Source organism: Dipodomys spectabilis, unplaced genomic scaffold, assembly GCF_019054845.1.
Source record: "Dipodomys spectabilis isolate Male_0828 unplaced genomic scaffold, ASM1905484v1 ptg000051l, whole genome shotgun sequence".
Taxonomy (NCBI): Eukaryota; Metazoa; Chordata; class Mammalia; order Rodentia; family Heteromyidae; genus Dipodomys; species Dipodomys spectabilis.
Window position 1 is genome coordinate 295,379 of NW_024870728.1, and position 20,566 is coordinate 315,944.

Sequence of the window (20,566 nt, forward strand, 5' to 3'; positions counted from 1 at the left end):
CACCTTGTATAACAGGTATGCCCTGACCTTCTGTCCCATGAGCCCTGCTGGACAGCTGCATAGCTCCTGGGCTTGACTTTGACGCTCTCTACACAGCGATCACAGTGAATAGATCCGGGCACCAACCTAGTGCCCATCTGACAGGGGTCACGCTGTGGTGTCACAAATATTTAAAAGGCTAAGTTCTCGGTTTGATTTACTTCTGCCAATAGGCTGAAACCAGGCACAAGTTTATCCTTACAATAATTATTCTCTTATTCATTAACACAATCCTAGGCCTTCTTGAGGAGTTGGAAATTTGCATAACTAGGTGTTCTCCCAATGGAGTTCAGCACATTTGTAAATGTATTTCTTCCTGTATGTTCCACTGGGGAAGAAAGGCCATGGAGAACACCTCCAGCAAGTCCCTGTGATAAGGTCAATCACTAAGTCCCAAGGGCAGCAGGACACAGCTTGGCCTCCGGAAGGCAAAGTGCATGTCACCTACGGCCACATGAAGCCTTCACTCACCTGCTGCAGTCTCCCCTGGAAACAATATTTTAGGCAGTTCTATTCCAAAGAAGCAAAGATTCAAAACGTTCAGTGGCCTTCCAGTCATTATACTGGTGGACTGGGTTTTAGTCATTATTTGATCTTAGTTATTGGCACTGCTTTTTACAATTCCTACTTGCCATCTCGGATTTCATTTGTTCTTACATGCTAAGGGGACAGACACACCACAGACTTCCCGTATTACAGATGAGAAGGAAGCATCTGTCATTCTCTTGCCCGTGCTGAAGGGCATGTGTCCCAGGGACCCTGGCAGAAGCACTCCAAGGAAGCTGAAGAAAGAAGAATGACAGCCCAAGCAGGACAGCTCCTCGGGAAGGACAGACAGCTCTTCTCTGGCAGGGAAAACACCTCATTGCACATCCTCAGCCTCAGGCAGGTGTGGGCGGTGCTGTGGTAACTGTTTATGGAGTGTCTCTTGCTCCTTGCCCTAAATACTGACCTTGGCTAGTGCGCTCCGAGATGTACTTCTCCAGCTGGTTGCGGAGCTTTGCCTCGATCGTGGGGTGCCCATGGCAGCCATTGTCCACAAGCAGCAAATGGGTATGGTTGTTATCCAGGATGTACAGAGGGTCTCTCTTGAAGTCATCCATGATGTACTGAGCTGAAAAGTAGCCCTGAGAAGCACAGGAAGATTTGTCTTAGGACATTTTTGTGACCTCATGAAGGCAGCTCTTAGGGGATTTTAACTACCTTGCTGCTTCCTCCAGACTTTCTGCGTTCTGAAGGCCCCCCAAGGACTCAGAGGCTTCCTGCTAAATATAACACAATGAAGGGTCACAGAGTTGGGATCACTTGGCCATGTGTATCTTATGGCCGAGGGACAGTGTAAGGTTTTGATCTCCCCCACCACCACCTAGCACTTGCGCATAAAGCCACTGAAACGGATGGCATTCAAGAAACTAGATGAGCCAGGTGCTGGTGGCTCACAGCTGTAATCCTATCTACTCAGGAGGCTGAGATCTGAGAATCACAGTTGAAAACCAGCTTGGACAGGAAAGTCCATGAGACTCTTATTTCCAATTAACCATCAAAAAAACAGAAGTGGCACTGTGGCTCAAGGTGAGCTGAAGAGCCGAGGGACAGTGCCCAGGCCCAGAGTTCAAGCCAGAAAAAAAGAAAAAAGTAGATGTGTGTGTGTACATGGTGTGTGTGTGTGTGTGTGTGTGTGTGTGTGTGTGTGTGTGGTGTGTGTGTGTGTACACATAGGTATTAGCTTATACACATACAGAATCTATCTGTCACATGTCAGAACCTGAGCCAGGGTCTAAGCACTAGAAAATAGACCTCTGCACAGGAGAAGTGCATAGTAATAGTACCACAAATACAAGCAATTAAATGGTTACATGGTCCCAAACACACCAGGGAAGAAAAGCCCACTGCAAGAGCTTCAAGGAAGGAGTTCCTACCACAAGGGCTCCTGCCTCTTACACTTCAAAGCTGTTTAGCTCTTAACAGACAGAGATTCTTTATTTTTTGCAGTAAAAGTTATTTGGGGGAGAGTGGCTCATGACTCTAGTTCCAACTACTTGGGAGGTAGTTGGGAGAATTGCAGTTTGTAAGCCAAAAAGAAATGAAGAAGAAAAAAAAGTTAGTGAGACTTCATCTCAATGAATAAACCAGTCATGACAGTATTTATCTATAATCCCAGCTACTCAAGAGGTTATAGGTGTTGCCAGGCTGGCCCAGGCAAAACTACAGGAGTCAGAGGCCTGGCTCAAGTGGCAGAATGCCTGTTTAGAAAGCATGAGGCCTTGAGTTTAAAATCCACTACTACCAAGAAATCAACAAACAAAACAAGACACTTCCACAATTCAGAATCGAATGTGAGTTGGAATCAACAGGGAGAGAAAAGTTGTTGATTCTGCTAATGGCATAAATAAAATCGGAACAAAGGTATAAAGAAAGTTTAATTTTTAAACAATACAGTTGTATTCGCTAAGTGTTCTTGGCAAGATAAGAGGCTGTCACCAAGGGAATTCTGAGTACAACAGATGAGCTAATGTTGGCAAGATGTCTGCATGGAGGCGTGGGGGGGAGGGGGGTGTTCCACAAATGTCTGTGGAACAAAAATAATCCCACCTCATCCACACCTTTCCAGAACATAGCCCTGACTCCACATCCTTAATCAGGACAGAATAACAAACTAAGATGTTACAACAGTGACTTTATTTCCAGGCCCCATTGAAGATGTACTATGATTCTACTCAGTGACTTCACATTTTTGTTGTTATTGCTTTGTCCCTGTGATTGTATCTGAAAATGGTATTCTGAAGTCTGAGTGGAAAAACCATGATAGCATTACAAATCAGCTGGCTGTGTAGGATCCTTGGCTCCACCCAGAAAGGGGTTGTGGGTAGAGGATGAGAGGCTCTTCAGTCCAGCACAAGCGATTAGGAACGGCCTGGCCGGGACAGTCCTCCTGAAGCTGGCTTCTGCTTGGCAGAAAGCAGCTGGGATTCCAATGTAGTTTCCTTGAGTTTTCCATGGAGTCTTCTAAGAAGCTAGCCCAACTTTATTCAGCCAGCTAGGGTACCTGAGAGGGTGTCCAACGTGCAATTACAGAGTCAAATCACTCTAGCCCGTCTTAGTCTATTTAAAATAAAAGTAAAACTAAAAAGAAGTGTTTTTAACAAAGGCTGATCATGAACATTAACAGTGGTTTAACGATTTAACAGTGCTTTAACAACACTTAAACCTCCTCCTCAAGTGCTCCAGGGAGAACAGGCTCTCTCTAATCTCTCAACAACAAATAGCCTAGAAAAGTTTGCAAAACAAGAAAAATGAGTAGAGGCCCAGGCTACTTTTTTAAATGCATATCTAATACCACAATCATTTTTAAATTACAGTACTGACACTAGGGGAAAAAATATGATGGGAAATGAGAGAAAATTCTGAAAGCGTTCCTAAAAGCAGGGTAAATTTCAGTGTTGTGAACATGGCATTGTTTCAGTCTTGGTGATGTTACAGCCTTCCAGCTTCATCTGCCCGTAGTGGGGTTTGCTAAGAAGCCTTGAGTAGAAACCACGCAAAAAGAGAGGCCCAACAAAATTATTACGAACCACTGGTCTCCACAAAAAACCAAACACTGTCATTCAAAGACACAGTAAAGAAGCCAGGAAGCCAACCACAAAATGATAGGAGTTTGCCATGAAACTGAATTAAGTCACTGGAGATGGTCATTAGCAGACATATAAAAGGAATAGAAACCAGCACTATAATTGAGGAACTGAAAAACAATACATGTTTACTATAGAAATGAAATGTGCAGAAAGAGGAGCATTAACATTATGCTTCATGCTATGACTCAGTGATAGCATCAAGATTTTAAGAACAGTTCTTTTCTACATGTGTCACATGATTTTATACTTAAAATTAAAAATATTTCCCATACTATTGAAACATCTTTGGAAAGATCTTGATAACTCTGTAATTTTCTTTCATATAGCAATATAATATTCCTGAAGGTATCCTTAATAAGTGTTACTAGATGACAAATACCTATTAATAAATATCTATAGTAGGTATTATTAGATATTTAGGTCTTGTAAGAATGCTAAGTACTTGAATGAATAGCTCTGCCCAAACATTAAATTCCCTAGTGACTGCTAGAAGTATAATTTTATGCTCTTCATATATATTTTTAGATATTTTTCTAGAAAGAACACAAAAATTTGCTTGTTCTTCAGGAATCTGCAATGATCCCATACTTTTGTGTGTAATGGAAAGCTATAAAATCAAAAATGACTAGACCACTTTTATGTTTTACTGGCTAGGTGAAATCATCTAACTCAGGAGCAATTTAGAGAATAATTTTTAGTTTCCTTAGAGAACCATCATTGACAATTTCTCTATTAATATTTCCTAGTTCTTGAATCAACTTTGGAGAAGTTTAGCTTTATAGAAAAATTTTACTTTTCATGAGAGTTTCAGAATTCTTGGTATGTCATGATGTGTCACATCCTCAGAGTATTTTTTCAGTATTACATTTAATTTCTCAGGTCTATGTATTCCTTAATTTGTTAAAGCTATTTCAAAGAACAAAAAGGTAATTTTTAGTCTTTTCTGGTTGAACATTTTTTCCTGCTTTCCTTGAGTTGTGCCAGTGGCATTACTTTCTAAATTAATTTATTTGGAAATTACAGTGTCCAAAGGACCATGAGACATGACTCTGCCACTGACTACATTGTGAGTTCAGGGATTTTCTTAATTCTCCATGCCTCAGTTTCCTCAACTCTAATGAGAATATAATTGCAGTACCTTCCTGATGGGTTGTTGTGAAGATGAATGAATCAGTATGTGTAAAACACTTTAAATAGAACCTGTTGTGTAGTGTTGTCAAATAAGCTTCAGCTCCTATAATGATGATTACTGAACTATTTATTTTTTACTAATGAAGATTATAGGGCACGAATTTCTTTCCTGAATGTAGCTTTGTCCACACTGGAAAACTGATAACTCTGTTTTCATTAGCAATGCTTTCTAAGTGCTTTCTAAGAAACATCATATTCTTAAAATTGCACTATTGACCTAACATTTATTTGCCACATGGTTAGTTGGTCCTTTCTTAATTTCCAGGGGGTTAGCGCTTTCTGTTATGAATTTTACATATTTATTCTGAATTTTACTTACACAGAATAAGTACTCAGGAAAATATTGCTACAATTCAAGGTTTTACTGTGTACATGTGTGTGTATGTGTGTGTGTGTGTGTGTGTGTGTGTGTGGTACGTGCTAGTTCTAGGGCTTGAACTCAGGTCCTGGGTATTATCCTTGAGATTTTATTTGCTCAAGTCTGGTTCTCTACCTATTGACCAAAGTTCCACTTCTGTCTTTTTGCTGGTTAACTGGAGATAAGAATGTCATAGACTTTCCTGCCTGGGCTGACTTTACACTGTAATTCTCAGTTCTCAGCCTCTTGAGATCTCAGCTAGGGTTACAGGTGTGAGCCTCTGGAGCCCAGCTTCAAGAAAGTTTTACTTTATGGGTGGTTTTATGGTTTTGTGGTGTATCTGCCATAATGGAATGAACTCTAAGCTGACTCCATATTTGTTTTTCGTTTTTGTTTTTGTTTTTTTTTTGGTCGGTCCTGGGGCTTGAACTCTGGGCCTGGGTGTTGTCCTTCAGCTCTTCAGCTCAAGGCAAGCACTCTACCACTTGAGCCACAGTGCCACTTCCTGACTCCATATTTGTAACAAACAAGCCAATAGTGAAAGCAATGATGGGTGGTGTTCTGCCCTGCCCAGCCTGCCACTGCCCTCCACATCCTGATTCAGGTCACTCATCTCTGAAGTTAGCATTTGATAGGCGACCATTTTGCCATTCTTTATCAAGCACTTGATAATAGTAATAAAAGCACAATTCGATAAAACTATCCCATCATAATGCAAAGTTATTTTTTAACTCAGAGAAATGAACAGACTCATGAGGATGCCCCCGGGTGGCTCCGGAAGGCCAGTCTCCTCTCTCCTCATCAGCCTGCCTCTTTGAAGCCATCAAGAAATGCCTTCTGCTCTCTGCTTCCCCTTCGAAGTCTCAAACACGGTACCATAGACAAGAAAGTAAAATTTAAAGCCGCCATAACTAACCTCACACTCCTTAAAATTTACTGTCTAGACATTTATGGAGCCCAGACAGAAGGAAGTGTAGGTTCCATTTGGATTTCTCAACATCCAGATGTCCTGAGCCAAGTCTTCTGAGCAGAGAGCACTTGTTGTTTTCTACCTTGTAATTTTATTTTTTATTCATTTATTTAGAGCCAGTACTGGGGCTTGAACTCAAGGGCCTTGCTCTCTTAGTTAGCTTTTTTTACTCACAGCTGGTTGCTCTACCACTTGAGCCATGCCTCCCCTTCCACCTTGTATTTTAAACATGAAATACACATTCATCGCTATATACGTTCACAGGAAAGGTTCAGTGGGGTGGACCTCACAGCCTTCCTAATCCTAAACAACAAACAATAAGTAGCTATCAATCTGAATTGCGATGAGCAAGGTACAGCAATAAAGGATGACCCCAGCATCTCAATTCTTCCAGGATACATTCAGATTATGATTACAAAGAATGAAGAACCTGGACGTAACATGAGATTGCTGGAAACAGATGTTAATGCAGAAAACGCATCTATCACTAGCCCCTTCCTTAAGAGTTTTGAGTACCTAGTTGTCAGTGTCTGAGCTCCAAATGCTGTTGTTGAATGGCAGGCTTCACCAGGAGCTGGCTAATCACAGAGCCCACCCCCCTGCCTTGGTCTTTCTCCCACAAGCCCTGGCAGGTCTCCTTCCCCTGTCTCCCGTACCTCATCATCGCAATTCCTGATGAGCGTGTCACGGTTGGAGACCATGCCCCAAGCTGCGATGCCGATGGCTGTGATATTCTCTTCAGAATTCCTGCTGATGGTGTTGTCTCTCACTACCTCCCCGATGTACTTCATCAGGCCATAGTGAGTACCTCCAGTGAGGATCCAGGCACCTTGGGTGAACAGAGAACGCCAGTGGGTGAGGAGTCAGATTTCCATCCTGTGCTTACAGATTCCTAGAGAAGCCCTGCTCTGCTGTCTGCGAGCCTCAGGACACACTGCATGGGCCGCCACGCTGTGGGATAGCCTCACCCACCACTGCAAGGCAAGGAAGGTCCTCAAGTGTCCAGCAATGAGCTTGACAGAAAACACCGGCCCCAGACCCCAGTCTAGACCTCAGCTTCTTGAGGGGGTGAGACCAGCAAATCTCTCAATACTCAGTGTCTAAGGGAGTCGTTGTAAGGACAGTGAACACCTGACCACGAGAGCCGGTCAGTGCAGCTCCAACAGTGGTCCACTGACTCCACGTCAGTCAGGGAAGAGTGAATGATCCTCAAATGGCCCTGCTGCCAGTAATTTTGTTTTGCTTTATTATTGCATTAAATGTTCAGGCTTTTTAAGGACTTGTATTTGGCAATATTCTCAGTGCAAAAAAGAAAGGATTTTAGGCTTTTGGCCATTTGCACAAAATCAAAGTACTATAATATCTGAAATCATATTATTTAGCATAGACTCTACTGTGATATATTGCCCATGCAAGAACTATCACAATTGTCTTCAGACATAAAGGAGAAGCTTGGTGAGCTCCTTCATCAAAGACCTTCCAGTAATTAAGATGAACTGCAAAAAAGACCCTTGGAGATTTCATGCCCACTTCCTCCAGCCAGTTTTCACAAGGTCTACATCCCTCTCCCATCCCTCCCCCTTTAAAATGAGGGAACCAGAAGTGACTAACACCAAAAACTAGGAGACAAGTACCTTCCTGATCTGGTCCAAGGCCCTGAGTTTAAGCCTCAGTATTAACAATATGCACACACATGTATGTGCACCATGGACACACACTTCTGGGCAATCTAAACGAAACCTTCCTCACTGATATAAGTAGAAGAAGGGCGCATTCTTCCTGGCCAGTGACTTTGTTGTTTCCTTCTGCTAGCATGGAAGACAATTCTGTGCACAAAATAGGCACTTAGTACATACTGTTGAATGAATGACTATCAGGTGTTCAGGATTTAGCAGTGAGGAACAAAATTATGCCATTTCTTAAAATAACTACCCACAATAACCCCTCCTCCGGTTGAATAAGAAGCTGAAAATAGTACAGGAGGGGAAGGTTCAGTGTCTTTTACATCGTAAACAAGATGTTTCCTTTCTTCTGTCAGTCAACTCATCTTTGTAAAAGGAAGTTTCCACAACTCAGATGAATGGAATCTAATTATGAGAAAACACTAGTCAAGCCTAAATTGAAGGACAATCTACCAAGCTGCTGACATTTGCTCTTTATGCAGTGATGGAGGCAAGAAAAGGCTAAGATCCTGTGCTGAGGGGAAACACACACACACACACACACACACACACACACACACACACACACACACACACACACACACACATGGCAAATGGGTTTGGAATCCAAATGCAGAAAAATGAATTTGCTCTAAAGAAAATTGGGTTAAGTGCCTCAGGCTGGAAACTTTTGCTAGGAAGTATAAAAATAATCTGCTCTTAGGAGAAGCACACTGACAAACCTGGGTGACAGGATACCTATGACTTATTCTCAAAACCTATAATCCTTAGATATTTATGAAACAAGAAAGACAAATATTAAGTCTGGGAGAAACACACATTATATATTATTCCTACCCCTACCCCTTCAATACACTTGGAAATTTTCAAAATAAAAATGTTAAGAATAAAAAAGCTAATCTGCCTATTTCAAATCATCAATAAAGGGTTTTAACTCAGTCACTCAAATGGTTCCTATGCTCTGTCTTGAATATATATCTATGTATGTATATATGTCAGTGATATTAAAAAGTAACAGTCCAATAAAATTTTCCATTTCGACTCAGCAGAATGCTTCTGAGTACCATTTTATGTGTGTAAATAAATGAACATCGTAAACCTTAGCAACTTGCTTAAAAGTGAAAATAAAATGACCCCTAAAGCAGCCCCTGAATGCTGACATGAAGAGCTACTTTAAAAAACCATCTTTCCAGACCGCTTTGACTGTCCAAGCGTTTAAGGCTATTTGAGACTATAAAAGAACAGACAATGTCACACGGTTCTAGAAGGATCCTGACCCGCAGTTGGGAAATCTGTGGGAATTCTGCCTCCAGCCCCACAGAAGCCAAGTTGTACCGCGCAGGCGTGGAGCTGTGCTGTGCAGGCGCCTGGTAGGAGCGCAGCTGTTTCACTGTACTGCGCAGGCGCACACCTTTGGATTGGGCAATGTAGATCAGCCGGCTGAAGATCTTGCGCATGCGCGGCTTCAGGGCGAAGTTCTTGGCGCCTCCGGTCACGGAAATGACCAAGTTGGGTGTTTTGAGGTGCCAGTGCTGGGTCAGCAGCTCGTAGAGGGTTTCTGCGTCTGTGTCGCAGGACAAACGGATATACTGTGGGGGGGATGGGGACAACGTTAGGACCCTGTTGGGAGACCCATGGGAGCAGGGCAGGGCCCTGCCGAGGAGGGCGGAGCCCCGGGCGGGATGACCCGGGCCAGGGATCTGGGCAGAGCGGAGCACCGGGCGGGATGACCCGGGCCAGGGATCTGGACAGGGCGGAGCTCCGGGCGGGATGACCCGGGCCAGGGATCTGGACAGGGCGGAGCACCGGGCGGGATGACCCGGGCCAGGGATCTGGGCAGAGCGGAGCACCGGGCGGGATGACCCGGGCCAGGGAGCTGGGGAGGGCGGAGCACCGGGCGGGATGACCCGGGCCAGGGATCTGGGGGGGGCGGAGCACCGGGCGGGATGACCCGGGCCAGGGATCTGGGGAGGGCGGAGCTCCGGGCGGGATGACCCGGGCCAGGGATCTGGGGAGGGCGGAGCACCGGGCGGGATGACCCGGGCCAGGGATCTGGGCAGGGCGGAGCACCGGGCGGGATGACCCGGGCCAGGGATCTGGGGGGGCGGAGCTCCGGGCAGGATGACCCGGGCCAGGGATCTGGGGAGGGCGGAGCTCCGGGCGGGATGACCCGGGCCAGGGATCTGGGCAGAGCGGAGCACCGGGAGGGATGACCCGGGCCAGGGATCTGGACAGGGCGGAGCACCGGGCGGGATGACCCGGGCCAGGGATCTGGGCAGAGCGGAGCACCGGGCGGGATGACCCGGGCCAGGGATCTGGGCAGGGCGGAGCACCGGGCGGGATGACCCGGGCCAGGGATCTGGGGGGGCGGAGCTCCGGGCAGGATGACCCGGGCCAGGGATCTGGGGAGGGCGGAGCTCTGGGCGGGATGACCCGGGCCAGGGATCTGGGCAGAGCGGAGCACCGGGAGGGATGACCCGGGCCAGGGATCTGGACAGGGCGGAGCACCGGGCGGGATGACCCGGGCCAGGGATCTGGGCAGAGCGGAGCACCGGGCGGGATGACCCGGGCCAGGGAGCTGGACAGGGCGGAGCACCGGGCGGGATGACCCGGGCCAGGGAGCTGGGGAGGACGGCAGCACCGGGCGGGATGACCCGGGCCAGGGATCTGGGGGGGCGGAGCTCCGGGCGGGATGACCCGGGCCAGGGATCTGGGCAGAGCAGAGCACCGGGCGGGATGACCCGGGCCAGGGATCTGGGGAGGGCGGAGCTCCGGGCGGGATGACCCGGGCCAGGGATCTGGGGGGCCCCTGCCGCCCTGGGGGGTCGGGGGCGTCCTGGAAGGACATGGCTTTACTTTCAGGTGCCTGCCTCCCCCCGCAGCAGAGCTGGGCCAAGGCAGGAGGCAAGAGATGGCGCTGCCCCCATGGCGGGGCAGAGGCCTGCGGAGGGCCGGCCCTGGGCGGCCCGGGGATGACCGGGAGGCCCGGAGATGACCCGGAGGCCCGGGGATGACCGGGACGCCGTCCGGGGATGAGCCGGGCCCCGCTTCCCACCGGCCTAGCTGTCCCTGAGACAGAGCATCAGAAGGCTTGGGGAGGCTCAGGTTCTGATCATCGCACGCCTCCCGCACAGCTTGCAGGGTACCTTGTTCGGGGCTGTGTGTGTTATCAGGAACACCACACACCAGAAGTGGGGGTGGAATTACCAGGGGTAATCCTGCCCTTACCTATTGGGTTTTTCCAGTTGAACGGCACAACCTAGTCACTTCATCTTCATCTGCAACCATTTCTGGTAGCTGCCTCCCATCTCTCCCACCCCCACCCTAATAGACAACATAAAGGTAACTCAAAGGAGTCCAAGTTGTGTTTTAACAAATAAAGGACCCAAGTTTAAAAAAAAAATCATTTATTTACCTTTCCTTTCTTTCCCAGCGTTTCAAACTGAATATCGCCAAAGGCATCTGTTGGAAACTCCTTGGTGTGTTTCTTGTAATTCCATTTATCATTGTCGTTAATCTGGGTGCCTTCCACGTGTTGGCTTTGGGTATAGCCACATTTGCACACATTCTCCCTGAGCCAGACAATAGTGACAGGAAGGAACAGATTTCACTCAAATTGCTTAAATAGTTTATCACATTTCTTGGAATATGATAACTTATATAAACACATTAAATTCTACTTCCATGTCTTGTTTTCATATTTATCTTCCTCATCTCACTAGGTTGTCTAGAAACTACTGTGGTGTTTTATTCCTGAATCTGCACATCCATAAGCTGGTGGTGTGCTGGGGGCAGGCAGAGTAAGAAAGGAAAACCCTTTCAAAGTCCATAGTCTGTTCTGGGACTGGATTCAGAAACCTGGGAACCGTGTAGCTAGCTTCTCACATAGGCCCTAACACACAGAGTCCTTATGACTGACCCCAGTCCCATTCCTTCTGTTTTCCCAGGTAGTGAAGCCCCTCCAAAGATTGATGAGCAAATTTCCTGTGAGCTACTCACAGGAGAGACACAGACCCTTGGGCAGAAGTCCAGAGTGTTACAGAATTTCAAGAGACCATCCTTTTCTCTACTGGACATTAGCTATTTGGGAGACTTTCAATGATCTGAACTATACAAGGACAAAGTGTTACAATAAATCACCACTAGTTATTCCCATTAAAAACACAATAGAACTGAATGTAATTGCCCATTAGATGACACACAGGAATGAAGGGAAATTGGAAGGACATTAAAAAAAAAAAAACTATGTGGTAAATGGTAAATAAATCCACTTCCTCTCTCCCTTCCACAACACACTGTAGTCATTCAACAAATATTGATGGAAAATCCACTCTGACACCTAGCATGAGCTCTTACAACAGCCCAAACCAAGCCAGATAGGACTCCTGCTCTCAAGTTTCTCCGCCTCTCCTGGGAACAGGGAAGTGTAAACCTGGCAAAGAGCATTGAGGAACAGACAAGACACCTTTATTTGTCTGACATGATCTCTGTCCTCTCAGGCTGGCTGTGAGGATAGGAAATGGTGTAGTGTCCAGGGGACCTGGTGCATAGTGACCTTCAGCTGATGGTGGTACGTGAACATAATTCAAACCAAAAAGAAACAAATGTGCAATAAACAATGATAATAACAGTAACAACAACAAATAATAATCTATAAAGTCATTCCAGGGTCATTTGTTCCAGAACCAGCTGGTTCTCTAGATATGAGCAATAGCAACAACAACAACAAAAGAAGGGGCCTCGGCCTGCAACAGACCACAGAGCTCAGCGCAATTCACAGCCCCGCCCCACTGCCGCCTGCTTACGCGGCACACCCTTACACATTACATTGATGACCCTAAAGTCTCTCTACATGCGGAGTCAAATAAAGATGTAGACGCTGAAGAAATCTTAAGAGTTCATCTGGCTAAACTCTCTACATCCCCTGTCTCACTGTCTCTGGCATATAAGAACATTCAAAAAATAGCCTCTGGGGGCTGGGAAGGTGGCTCAGTGGTAGAGCGCTTGCCTTGCATGCCTTAGGCCCTGGGTTCGATTCCTCAGCACCACATAAGCAAAAAGAAAAAAGCTGGAAGTGGTGCTATGGCTCAAGTGGTAGAGCGCTAGCCTTGAGCTGAAGAGCTGAGGGACAGTGCCCAGGCCCAGAGTTCAAACCCCATGACCCACCAAAAAAAAAGCCACTCAACAAAGAGTATTTATAGTATTAGAAATCAAGTGTATAAAGTCCTACTATATAGCAGATGCTCAGAAAATATGAGCTGGATAAACCAATAAATTGTGTTTTTGTGAGTCAAATGGATAGATGAACAGAAAAATATTTCCGTGAAATGTTCAGGGATGAAGGATCTGACTCACACAGTTCATACCCCGTCAAAATGGCCCATGACAGATGGAGATCTGTGACTTTTTCTAATGCTCATTGTCTAGTTCACACTGAGTTAAGAAACATCTGTTGAGAAACTTGGAAGCTCTGGAGAATTGCAGTAGGTATTTTATGTGCTGCTTCATTAGCCCATCCTTAACCCAGAAGGCATATTTTTGCTACGTTTTTAGGACAAGAAAATTCAATTCAGGAAAAGGAATAACTGGTTCAAGGTCATTCAGCAAGGAGACAGCCCCGGCATGGCTGGAATCAGAGCTGGTTCTAAAGTTCCTTTCCATTCTGCAATCCCTGCTCTCTTCACTCCCTGGATGCAACAGAAGCTCAACCCTTTAAACACTACTGCAGCAACTTCCAGTCCCTTCCTACAGACACTCTTTTCTTCATCACCCACACGGAATAAAGAGACAAGACAGAGGATTGTAAGAAGACCAGGAGTCAGGATTATTTTGACTCCATCCAGGTCCATCTTCTACAAGAACAGCCAGCAGGATCCACTCACTCACCCAGTCACATTCGTTGAGTATCTCCTGTGTGTCAGATGTGTAACCCAACCTCCATGTTCCCACACAAGACACACAGCCAATGAACGGCCAATTAAAAGAGAAGGCCCAAAGACCCAGTGAGGAAGAAGAGGCCCAGAAGAGCCAGTGATTTGCTTATGTGCCACATGCTTGCCATTGCCTAGCTACTACTAGAAAGCTTCATTCATTACTAAAGTCATCAAGCCAGCGCCCAGACTGATGGACTGATGGCTGAACCAACTCTGCCATATTGCCAGAGCTAAAAGTATACAGGAAATGACATAGCCAGGGAACAATGACCAGCCATTTGCCGAGTCTGTCTGGATGACATACCATTTCTGGGAAGGATGACAACAGCTTTTATAATGAGCATGTCTATGTGTCACAATGATGACTTATGTTTAAACGCAAAAGCCAAAACGGTAGCTTACGTGGCCTTGGAATCTTTGGTGAAGAAGACACATTCCCGTTTCTTAAAATTTGCTTGAATGAAATTGACCAAGTCCTTTGGGGAGAGAGCATGGTAACACATTACTCGCTTATTCTCATCTCCTGCTGATTTCAGGAAACAGCAAGTATATCCTAACCCTGCTTCAAAGGTTGACGTTATTTAGTCTGCTCATAACATCCTGCACCTCTTTATACCTTTAGTGTACATGACTTTTTAAAAGAGGTATACATTTAAATTGTATAACTAAGTGCGAGTTTATGCAAGAGCTACATAGAGTTATCTTGTTCATCAATGGCATTACACACATGCATTTTTCTGACTCTAAATTCAACAGGGAGAAGATAGATGTCAGAGAATATAACACACTATTTGTATATTTTTATAATTATAAGACATTACAAAGACACTTTTCATAGTTGCATTTATCTCATCAACAGCAAAGTAGTTGGGCACCTCTAGGCACTTACTTTGATGATCGAAGCCTTTCTAAACCACAAACTTCCCTTAAATAAGAGATGCCCTTGCCATCCATACACGCAGGCTGTCCAAGGCCTGACTAGGCTGTGTTGTGCTTCCATTCTGTAAATCCAGTGGCTGGGGCTTTGTTTGGTTTGGTTGCTTTTGCATCCTTGGTTTTTTGTTTGGTTGTTTTTGTCGGTTGTGGGGCCCGAACTCTGGGCCTGGGTGCTGTCCCTCAGCTCTTCAGCTCAAGGCTAGCGCTCTACCACTTGAGCCACAGGGCCACTTCTGGCTTTTTCTGCTGAGGTGCTGAGGAATCAAACCCAGGGCCTCATGCATGCAAGGCAAGCACTCTACCATTGAGCCACCTTCCCAGCCCGCTTCCTTGGCTTTTAAAAATGTGGATTTTAGCTTATTTATGAAGAACCATGCCATTAACTACGTGAAATCCTGAGAAAGGCTATTTCTTTACAAAGCTGTACAGTGCCAGCCTTTGAGCCTCTGCTAGAAAAGTAGAATCAAGCCTCGGAAAATGGCTGCTTAATTGTCTCCTCTGGTATTCTAGACATCCTACAGTGCTGTCCGTGCCTGTGGGGCAATGTGCACCCCTGCTCCGTGGCCCACAGCAGTTCCCCTGCTCTGCCACAGCTGCATTTAATGAGCTACTGTGCAGTGACATCTTTCCAGATTGGGAGAGCTGATTTTTAAAATGGGACCAAGTACAACAATAAGAGAATTCTGCTGTTCTCTGGGGAGCCGTTTTTACCTGATAATGTGTGTGCGTGTGTGTGTGTGTGTGTGTGTGTGTGCATGCGTGTGCACGTGTGCTTCTTACAGTTCAGTGGTACAGCACAAAGTAACCCATCAATCAGATCAAAATTCTGACATGGTCAGCACCAACCTCTGCACACTGCATTCTAGCTCCTTCCCCAGCCTTCCCGTTCTTTGCAAAGCTAGCTGTTTTCCTGACTCTGTGTGTGTGTGTGTGTGCGTGCATGCGTGCGAGTGCATGATTTCTGAGGCTTGAACTCAGAGCTGTCCCTGAGCTTCTTTGTACACAAGGCTAGTGCTCTACCACTTGAGCCACAGTTCCACTTCAGGCAATTTTTTTTACTAGTTTATTGGAGGTAGGAGCCTCATGGACTTTCCTGCCCAGGCTGGCTTTGAACCATGATCCTCAGGTCTCAGCCTCCTGAGTAGCTAGGATTACAGATGTGAGTCACCAGTGTTTAGCAGCTTTCCTGACTTTTAACCCTATAGTCAGAGAGACCCGGATGTCACTCTGAAGCATTGTCTTGATTCCATGACTAGTGATTCAATTCTCTGAAACGTTATCAGCGGAGGAATGAGATAAGGACTTATTAAGAAACAGAAATGAGGGGCTGGGAAGGTGGCTCACTGGTAGAGCGCTTGCCTTGCATGCATGAGGCCCTGAGTTCGATTTCTCAGCACCACATAAGCAGAAAAAGCCAGAAGTGGCGCTGTGGCTCAAGTGGTAGAGCACTAGCCTTGAGCTGAAGAGCTGAGGGACAGCACCCAGGCCCAAAGTGCAGGCCCCACAACCAACAAAAAAAGAAAAAGAAAAGAAACAGAAATGAAGTGCCTGCCATAGAAATGCTTGGACACAACATGGAAATGGAAGGATTCTTTGTTGGACAAAAACAAAAGCCACAAAACAAAATGCTACGCAGAATAAGGAGGCATTAGCTTTTCAAAGAAGGCAGATAGGCCAGAAAAAATGATCCTAACTGCGAAGTGTCTGTGTCCAGCGGCAGACACGCTCGACTTACACTGTCATTGTAAGACACGTCTGTGCTCCGAGATACGCTGGAGTAGAGAGTCCGCGTGCTGCCCAGCGCGCCGCTCCTCCGGCTCCTCATGCTGAGCCTGGCTCCCTCGAAAGACATCTTGTCTGAGAAAGGAAGTGTGTGTTAGAACCAGCAAAGGGGCGCCCCTCAATGCTCAGCCCCACACCCCTCCCCAGCCTCTCCTCCCTGCCACGCACAGCATCCTCTGGGGTGACCGCACCCCTGCCCCTGGGTCTCTTCTGCCACAGGAACTCATGGCACTTCGTGTTAAGAAAATGGAAGAGAAAGGAAGGAGACAGGCCGGACTCGATCTTCCACAGATGATGACTGTTTATTGAGATAGAGCCTTCCCATGGGCTTGGCGACTGTGTGTAGAGCTGGGACAGGAGCTGGGTCTATAGGAGGTCTGAGGGAGGAGGCAGAGGCTAATGAAAAAGCCACTATGTCAAGGGAAATGGGGGGGGGGTTCAGTTGGGCCCAAGATGGAATGTTTACAGCCGCTTAGAGAGATCGCCTGCTGGGGTCGGGCAGTCTGCACTCCTCTTTGGTGGCTTGCCTGGTATCTGTATGCACCTGGGAAACAGGGTGGGAGTCAATCCTTCACTTCGCTGTTCAGCTTCTCTTCCCTGGCCCCTCCCAGCTGCATGCAGCCACCCCCCGACGGCCCGGTTCACAGGGCCAGAGGATAACAGCTCCTCGAGCAGACTCCTCGAGCCTCCTGCCCGGGGCTCCCGTCCGTCGGCCACGCGCTGAGCCCACAAGCTGGGAAGAGCTAGTGTCCCGTATTGACCGGAAATCCTGGCAGGAGAGGAAGAGGAAGCTTAGCTCTGACCCAGTGGAGCCAAGGGGGAAAGCAGCCTTGAATGATGGCAACTCTACAGCAGGTGTGCGGGTCAGGGAGCTGTCAGCAGAGCCACCTGCCAGGGACCAAAGAGATGGAGATGTCCCTGCCCACCGTCGCCCCCCTCACTCCGCCATGCTCCTTCCCCTCCTGTCTCCCAGACTCAGAGACTCTGCAACTGCCCACAATTTCCATCCAGGCCTTTCCTCGGTCTGAGACTCACCTCCCCCTCCTCCTCCATCACCCCCTCCACATTTCCCATCGGTAGCTCAACCAGAGAACCATCCCAGACCAACCCCAACCCCCCCCCCCCCGAGCTCCGTCTGGAGCTCTGTTCCCCAGACTCCTCTCCCTCCATCACCTCCCAGGCTCGGGGTGCACAGTCTTTCTTCGGGGAGACAGGTCACCATGCCCAGGCTTCTACCCTGTACCATGCCGTTCCTGTCAGCCCTTGTTTAATGAGCTGCCTGGCCTCTGGGAGCATGCTGCATGCAAGCCTGTGTCTGTCTTGCTCTCTGCTGGGCAGAGAGGGCCTGGAACAGTATGAAATCCATAGGCACATCTACTGGGTAAGTCATTCGTGGGACTCTACACCCCCACTCCCATCCCCCACCACAAACTCTCCTTCCATTTGGAAACCATTTCCACATTGCTTCCTGTGGCTTCTGACGCAGAACTCAATCCCAGGGCAGCTCAGTCCCCGCCGGGCTCTGCTGCTGAGCTCACAGCCCACACCCCTGCCCTCCATCCAGACCAAGCTGCCCCAGCCGGCTCCAAATGCCCCTGAGCCACGGCATCTGAACATCTAGTTAGAAGCCGCCCAGAAGGAGTGGCCCAAATTGTTTAAAGCCATGCATGCTTCTTTTACTTCTCTCCCAGGGCATTTCAAAGAGATGCCTGGAGTATTAATTGGTACTTTACATACATTATGGTAAAACCACAGATCAATCTTGCACGGTATTCACCATGACTGCCATACAGCAAATTGCTTCTAAGTAGAGCCCCGGCGGCCAGAGAGTGATTTCATCGCTTCTACTGAACTCTGCCTGTTGCCTTGCAAAGGAAAAAAGTGTGCTTTTGCTTTGGAATCAGATTTCCACCAAATGAGGAATGGAAAAGCCATGGAAGATACGCAGACAGCAGCCCTGTGCCGACATTTCAAGGCTTCCTAAAGGAAGGTTTTAGTTTCTAATCCATTCTCTGAGGCCAGCTGCTTTTCCAGAGCCCTAGTATTCGTTTAGACACCTTCTATAACATTTACTGCAGATAGACAGGTGTGTGTGTGTGTGTGTGTGCTGGGGCTTAAGCTCAGGGCCATCAAGCTCTCCCTTAAAGCTTTTTCACTCATGGCACTCTACCACATGGGCCAGGCCTCCTCTTCCAGCTTCTTTTTGCTAGCTACGTGGAGCTAAGAGTCTCACAAACTTTTCTGCTCAGGCTGGCTTCCACCCTCAATCCTCACATCTCAGCCTCCTGAGTAGCTAGGACTATAGGTGTGAGCTACCAGCACCCAGCTGGGTTTAGGATGCTCTAGACACATTCTTTCAACATTTAAGATTCTGGTGTAAAAGAAGCTGGACTTTTGAAAGAAGAAATCGAAGACCCAAGGGAAAATATTCTCACTGCAGAGTGAGAAGAGAAGATCCTGAGGGAAGCCTCGGGAAAGGGTGGGTGCCTCAAGGGAGAGGGGAACGGAAAACCCTGGCTGGAAAAAGGAGAAACAGTCAGAGCACGCCTCCCAGTGTGTGGTCCCTAACCCTCTTGGAAAATGGAAGAGTTCTTGGCTTAGAATCCAAACCCAGCAGACAGAGAAGTGCAAATCTGAACATTAAAAGCACTAACCTCACTTGTAATCAAAATGGCAAGAGTTCCGCAGGGAATCACCAAAGGGAGGATTCCAGGGAGAGAACTGGACATCTGGAAGAGGCTGGCGGGACATCCAAGGCAGTTGTGGGGATGGGGGCAACAACTGCTTTAGTTCTGCAAAACCGTTTGGCAACCAGGTAGCAAGCAAGCTAGGCTCTAGTGACTCACGTGAACAATCCTAGCTACAGGAGGCTGATCTGAGGATCCTGGTTTGAAGCTAGCCTGGGCAGGAAAGTCTGTGAGACTCTTATCTCCAACTCAAAGTGATAGAGCACTAGCCTTGAGTACAAAAGCTCAGGGACATCACCCAGGCCCTGAGTTTGAGCCCCATGATGAAGGAGGAAGAAGGAAGGAAGAAAAGGAAGGAAGGAAGGAAGGAAGGAAGGAAGGAAGGAAGGAAGGAAGGAAGGAAGGAAGGAAGGAAGAAAGGAAAGAAGGAAGGAAGGAAGGAAGAGAGGGAGGGAAGAAGGAAGAGAGGGAGGGAGGGAAGAAGGAAGAGAGGGAGGGAGGGAGGGAGGGAGGAAGGAAGGAAGGAAGGAAGGAAAGAAAGAAGGAAGGAAGGAAGGGAAGGAAAGGAAGGGAGGGAGGAAGGGAGGAAGGGAGGAAGGGAGGAAGGAAGGAAGGAAGAAAGAAAGGAAGAGAGGGAGGGAAGAAGGAAGAGAGGGAGGGAGAGAGGGAGGAAGGAAGGAAGGGAGGAAGGAAGGAAGGAAGGAAGGAAGAAGGAAGGAAGGAAAGGAGGAAGGGAGGGAGGGAGGAAGGAGCAAGCAGATAAGTTTCTGAGTGGAGAAATTGGCTTTGGAGAATCTAAATTAAGGAGTTAGAAACATGAAAAGTGACACTTAGAAGCTGTTCACTGTTGAATTACTGATCAGAGGGAAAGCTGGGAGTGCTGTCGGTCTCCATCAACAGGAAGGGAAGAAGCGAGGGAGCCGTGAAGCCGGCAGGTTATAATGATGTGGGAAAGGTGTGTTTATTATGAGTAGGACAGAAGCAGGAGGCAGACTGACTTTAGAGCTTGGGGTCTCCTGTGAACCCTGTAGTCTTGACTGTGAGATTCCTGACTCAGCTTCCCGATGCAGGTGGTACAGCCGTGGTTGGTAGCACAATCCGAGTCACACGGACGGTCTGCCATCTGTCACTGGAGTGAGTGCAAACACATGACCGCAATTACTCGAGACACACAGGGCAGACACATCATCATGTTGACCATGATTGCTCTGTGGGGAGTGGGATTGTGAGTGCTGTGGGGTGTGTGTGTGTGTGTGTGTGTGTGTGTGTGTGTACATGTGTGTACGTGTGCATGCCAGTACTGAAGCTAGAACCAAAGGCTTTACACTCTGACTTGGTTTTATTGCTCAAGGCTGG

The 20,566-nt window shown here is 47.4% G+C and overlaps 1 protein-coding gene across 1 annotated transcript in view; it reads right to left on the reverse strand.

Moving 5' to 3' along the window:
• Trpm8 (transient receptor potential cation channel subfamily M member 8) overlaps window positions 1–20,566 on the reverse strand; it is an 87,362-nt gene that overhangs the window by 49,888 nt on the left and 16,908 nt on the right. The window contains exons 2-7 of the mRNA XM_042679153.1: window positions 16,477–16,596; window positions 14,208–14,281; window positions 11,288–11,444; window positions 9,284–9,461; window positions 6,847–7,019; window positions 992–1,166 (exon numbers count right to left, since the gene is read on the reverse strand). Of these exons, the coding sequence (XP_042535087.1) occupies window positions 992–1,166; window positions 6,847–7,019; window positions 9,284–9,461; window positions 11,288–11,444; window positions 14,208–14,281; window positions 16,477–16,593 (874 nt within the window). The 5' untranslated portion in view covers window positions 16,594–16,596. The remainder of the gene's footprint in view (window positions 1–991; window positions 1,167–6,846; window positions 7,020–9,283; window positions 9,462–11,287; window positions 11,445–14,207; window positions 14,282–16,476; window positions 16,597–20,566) is intronic.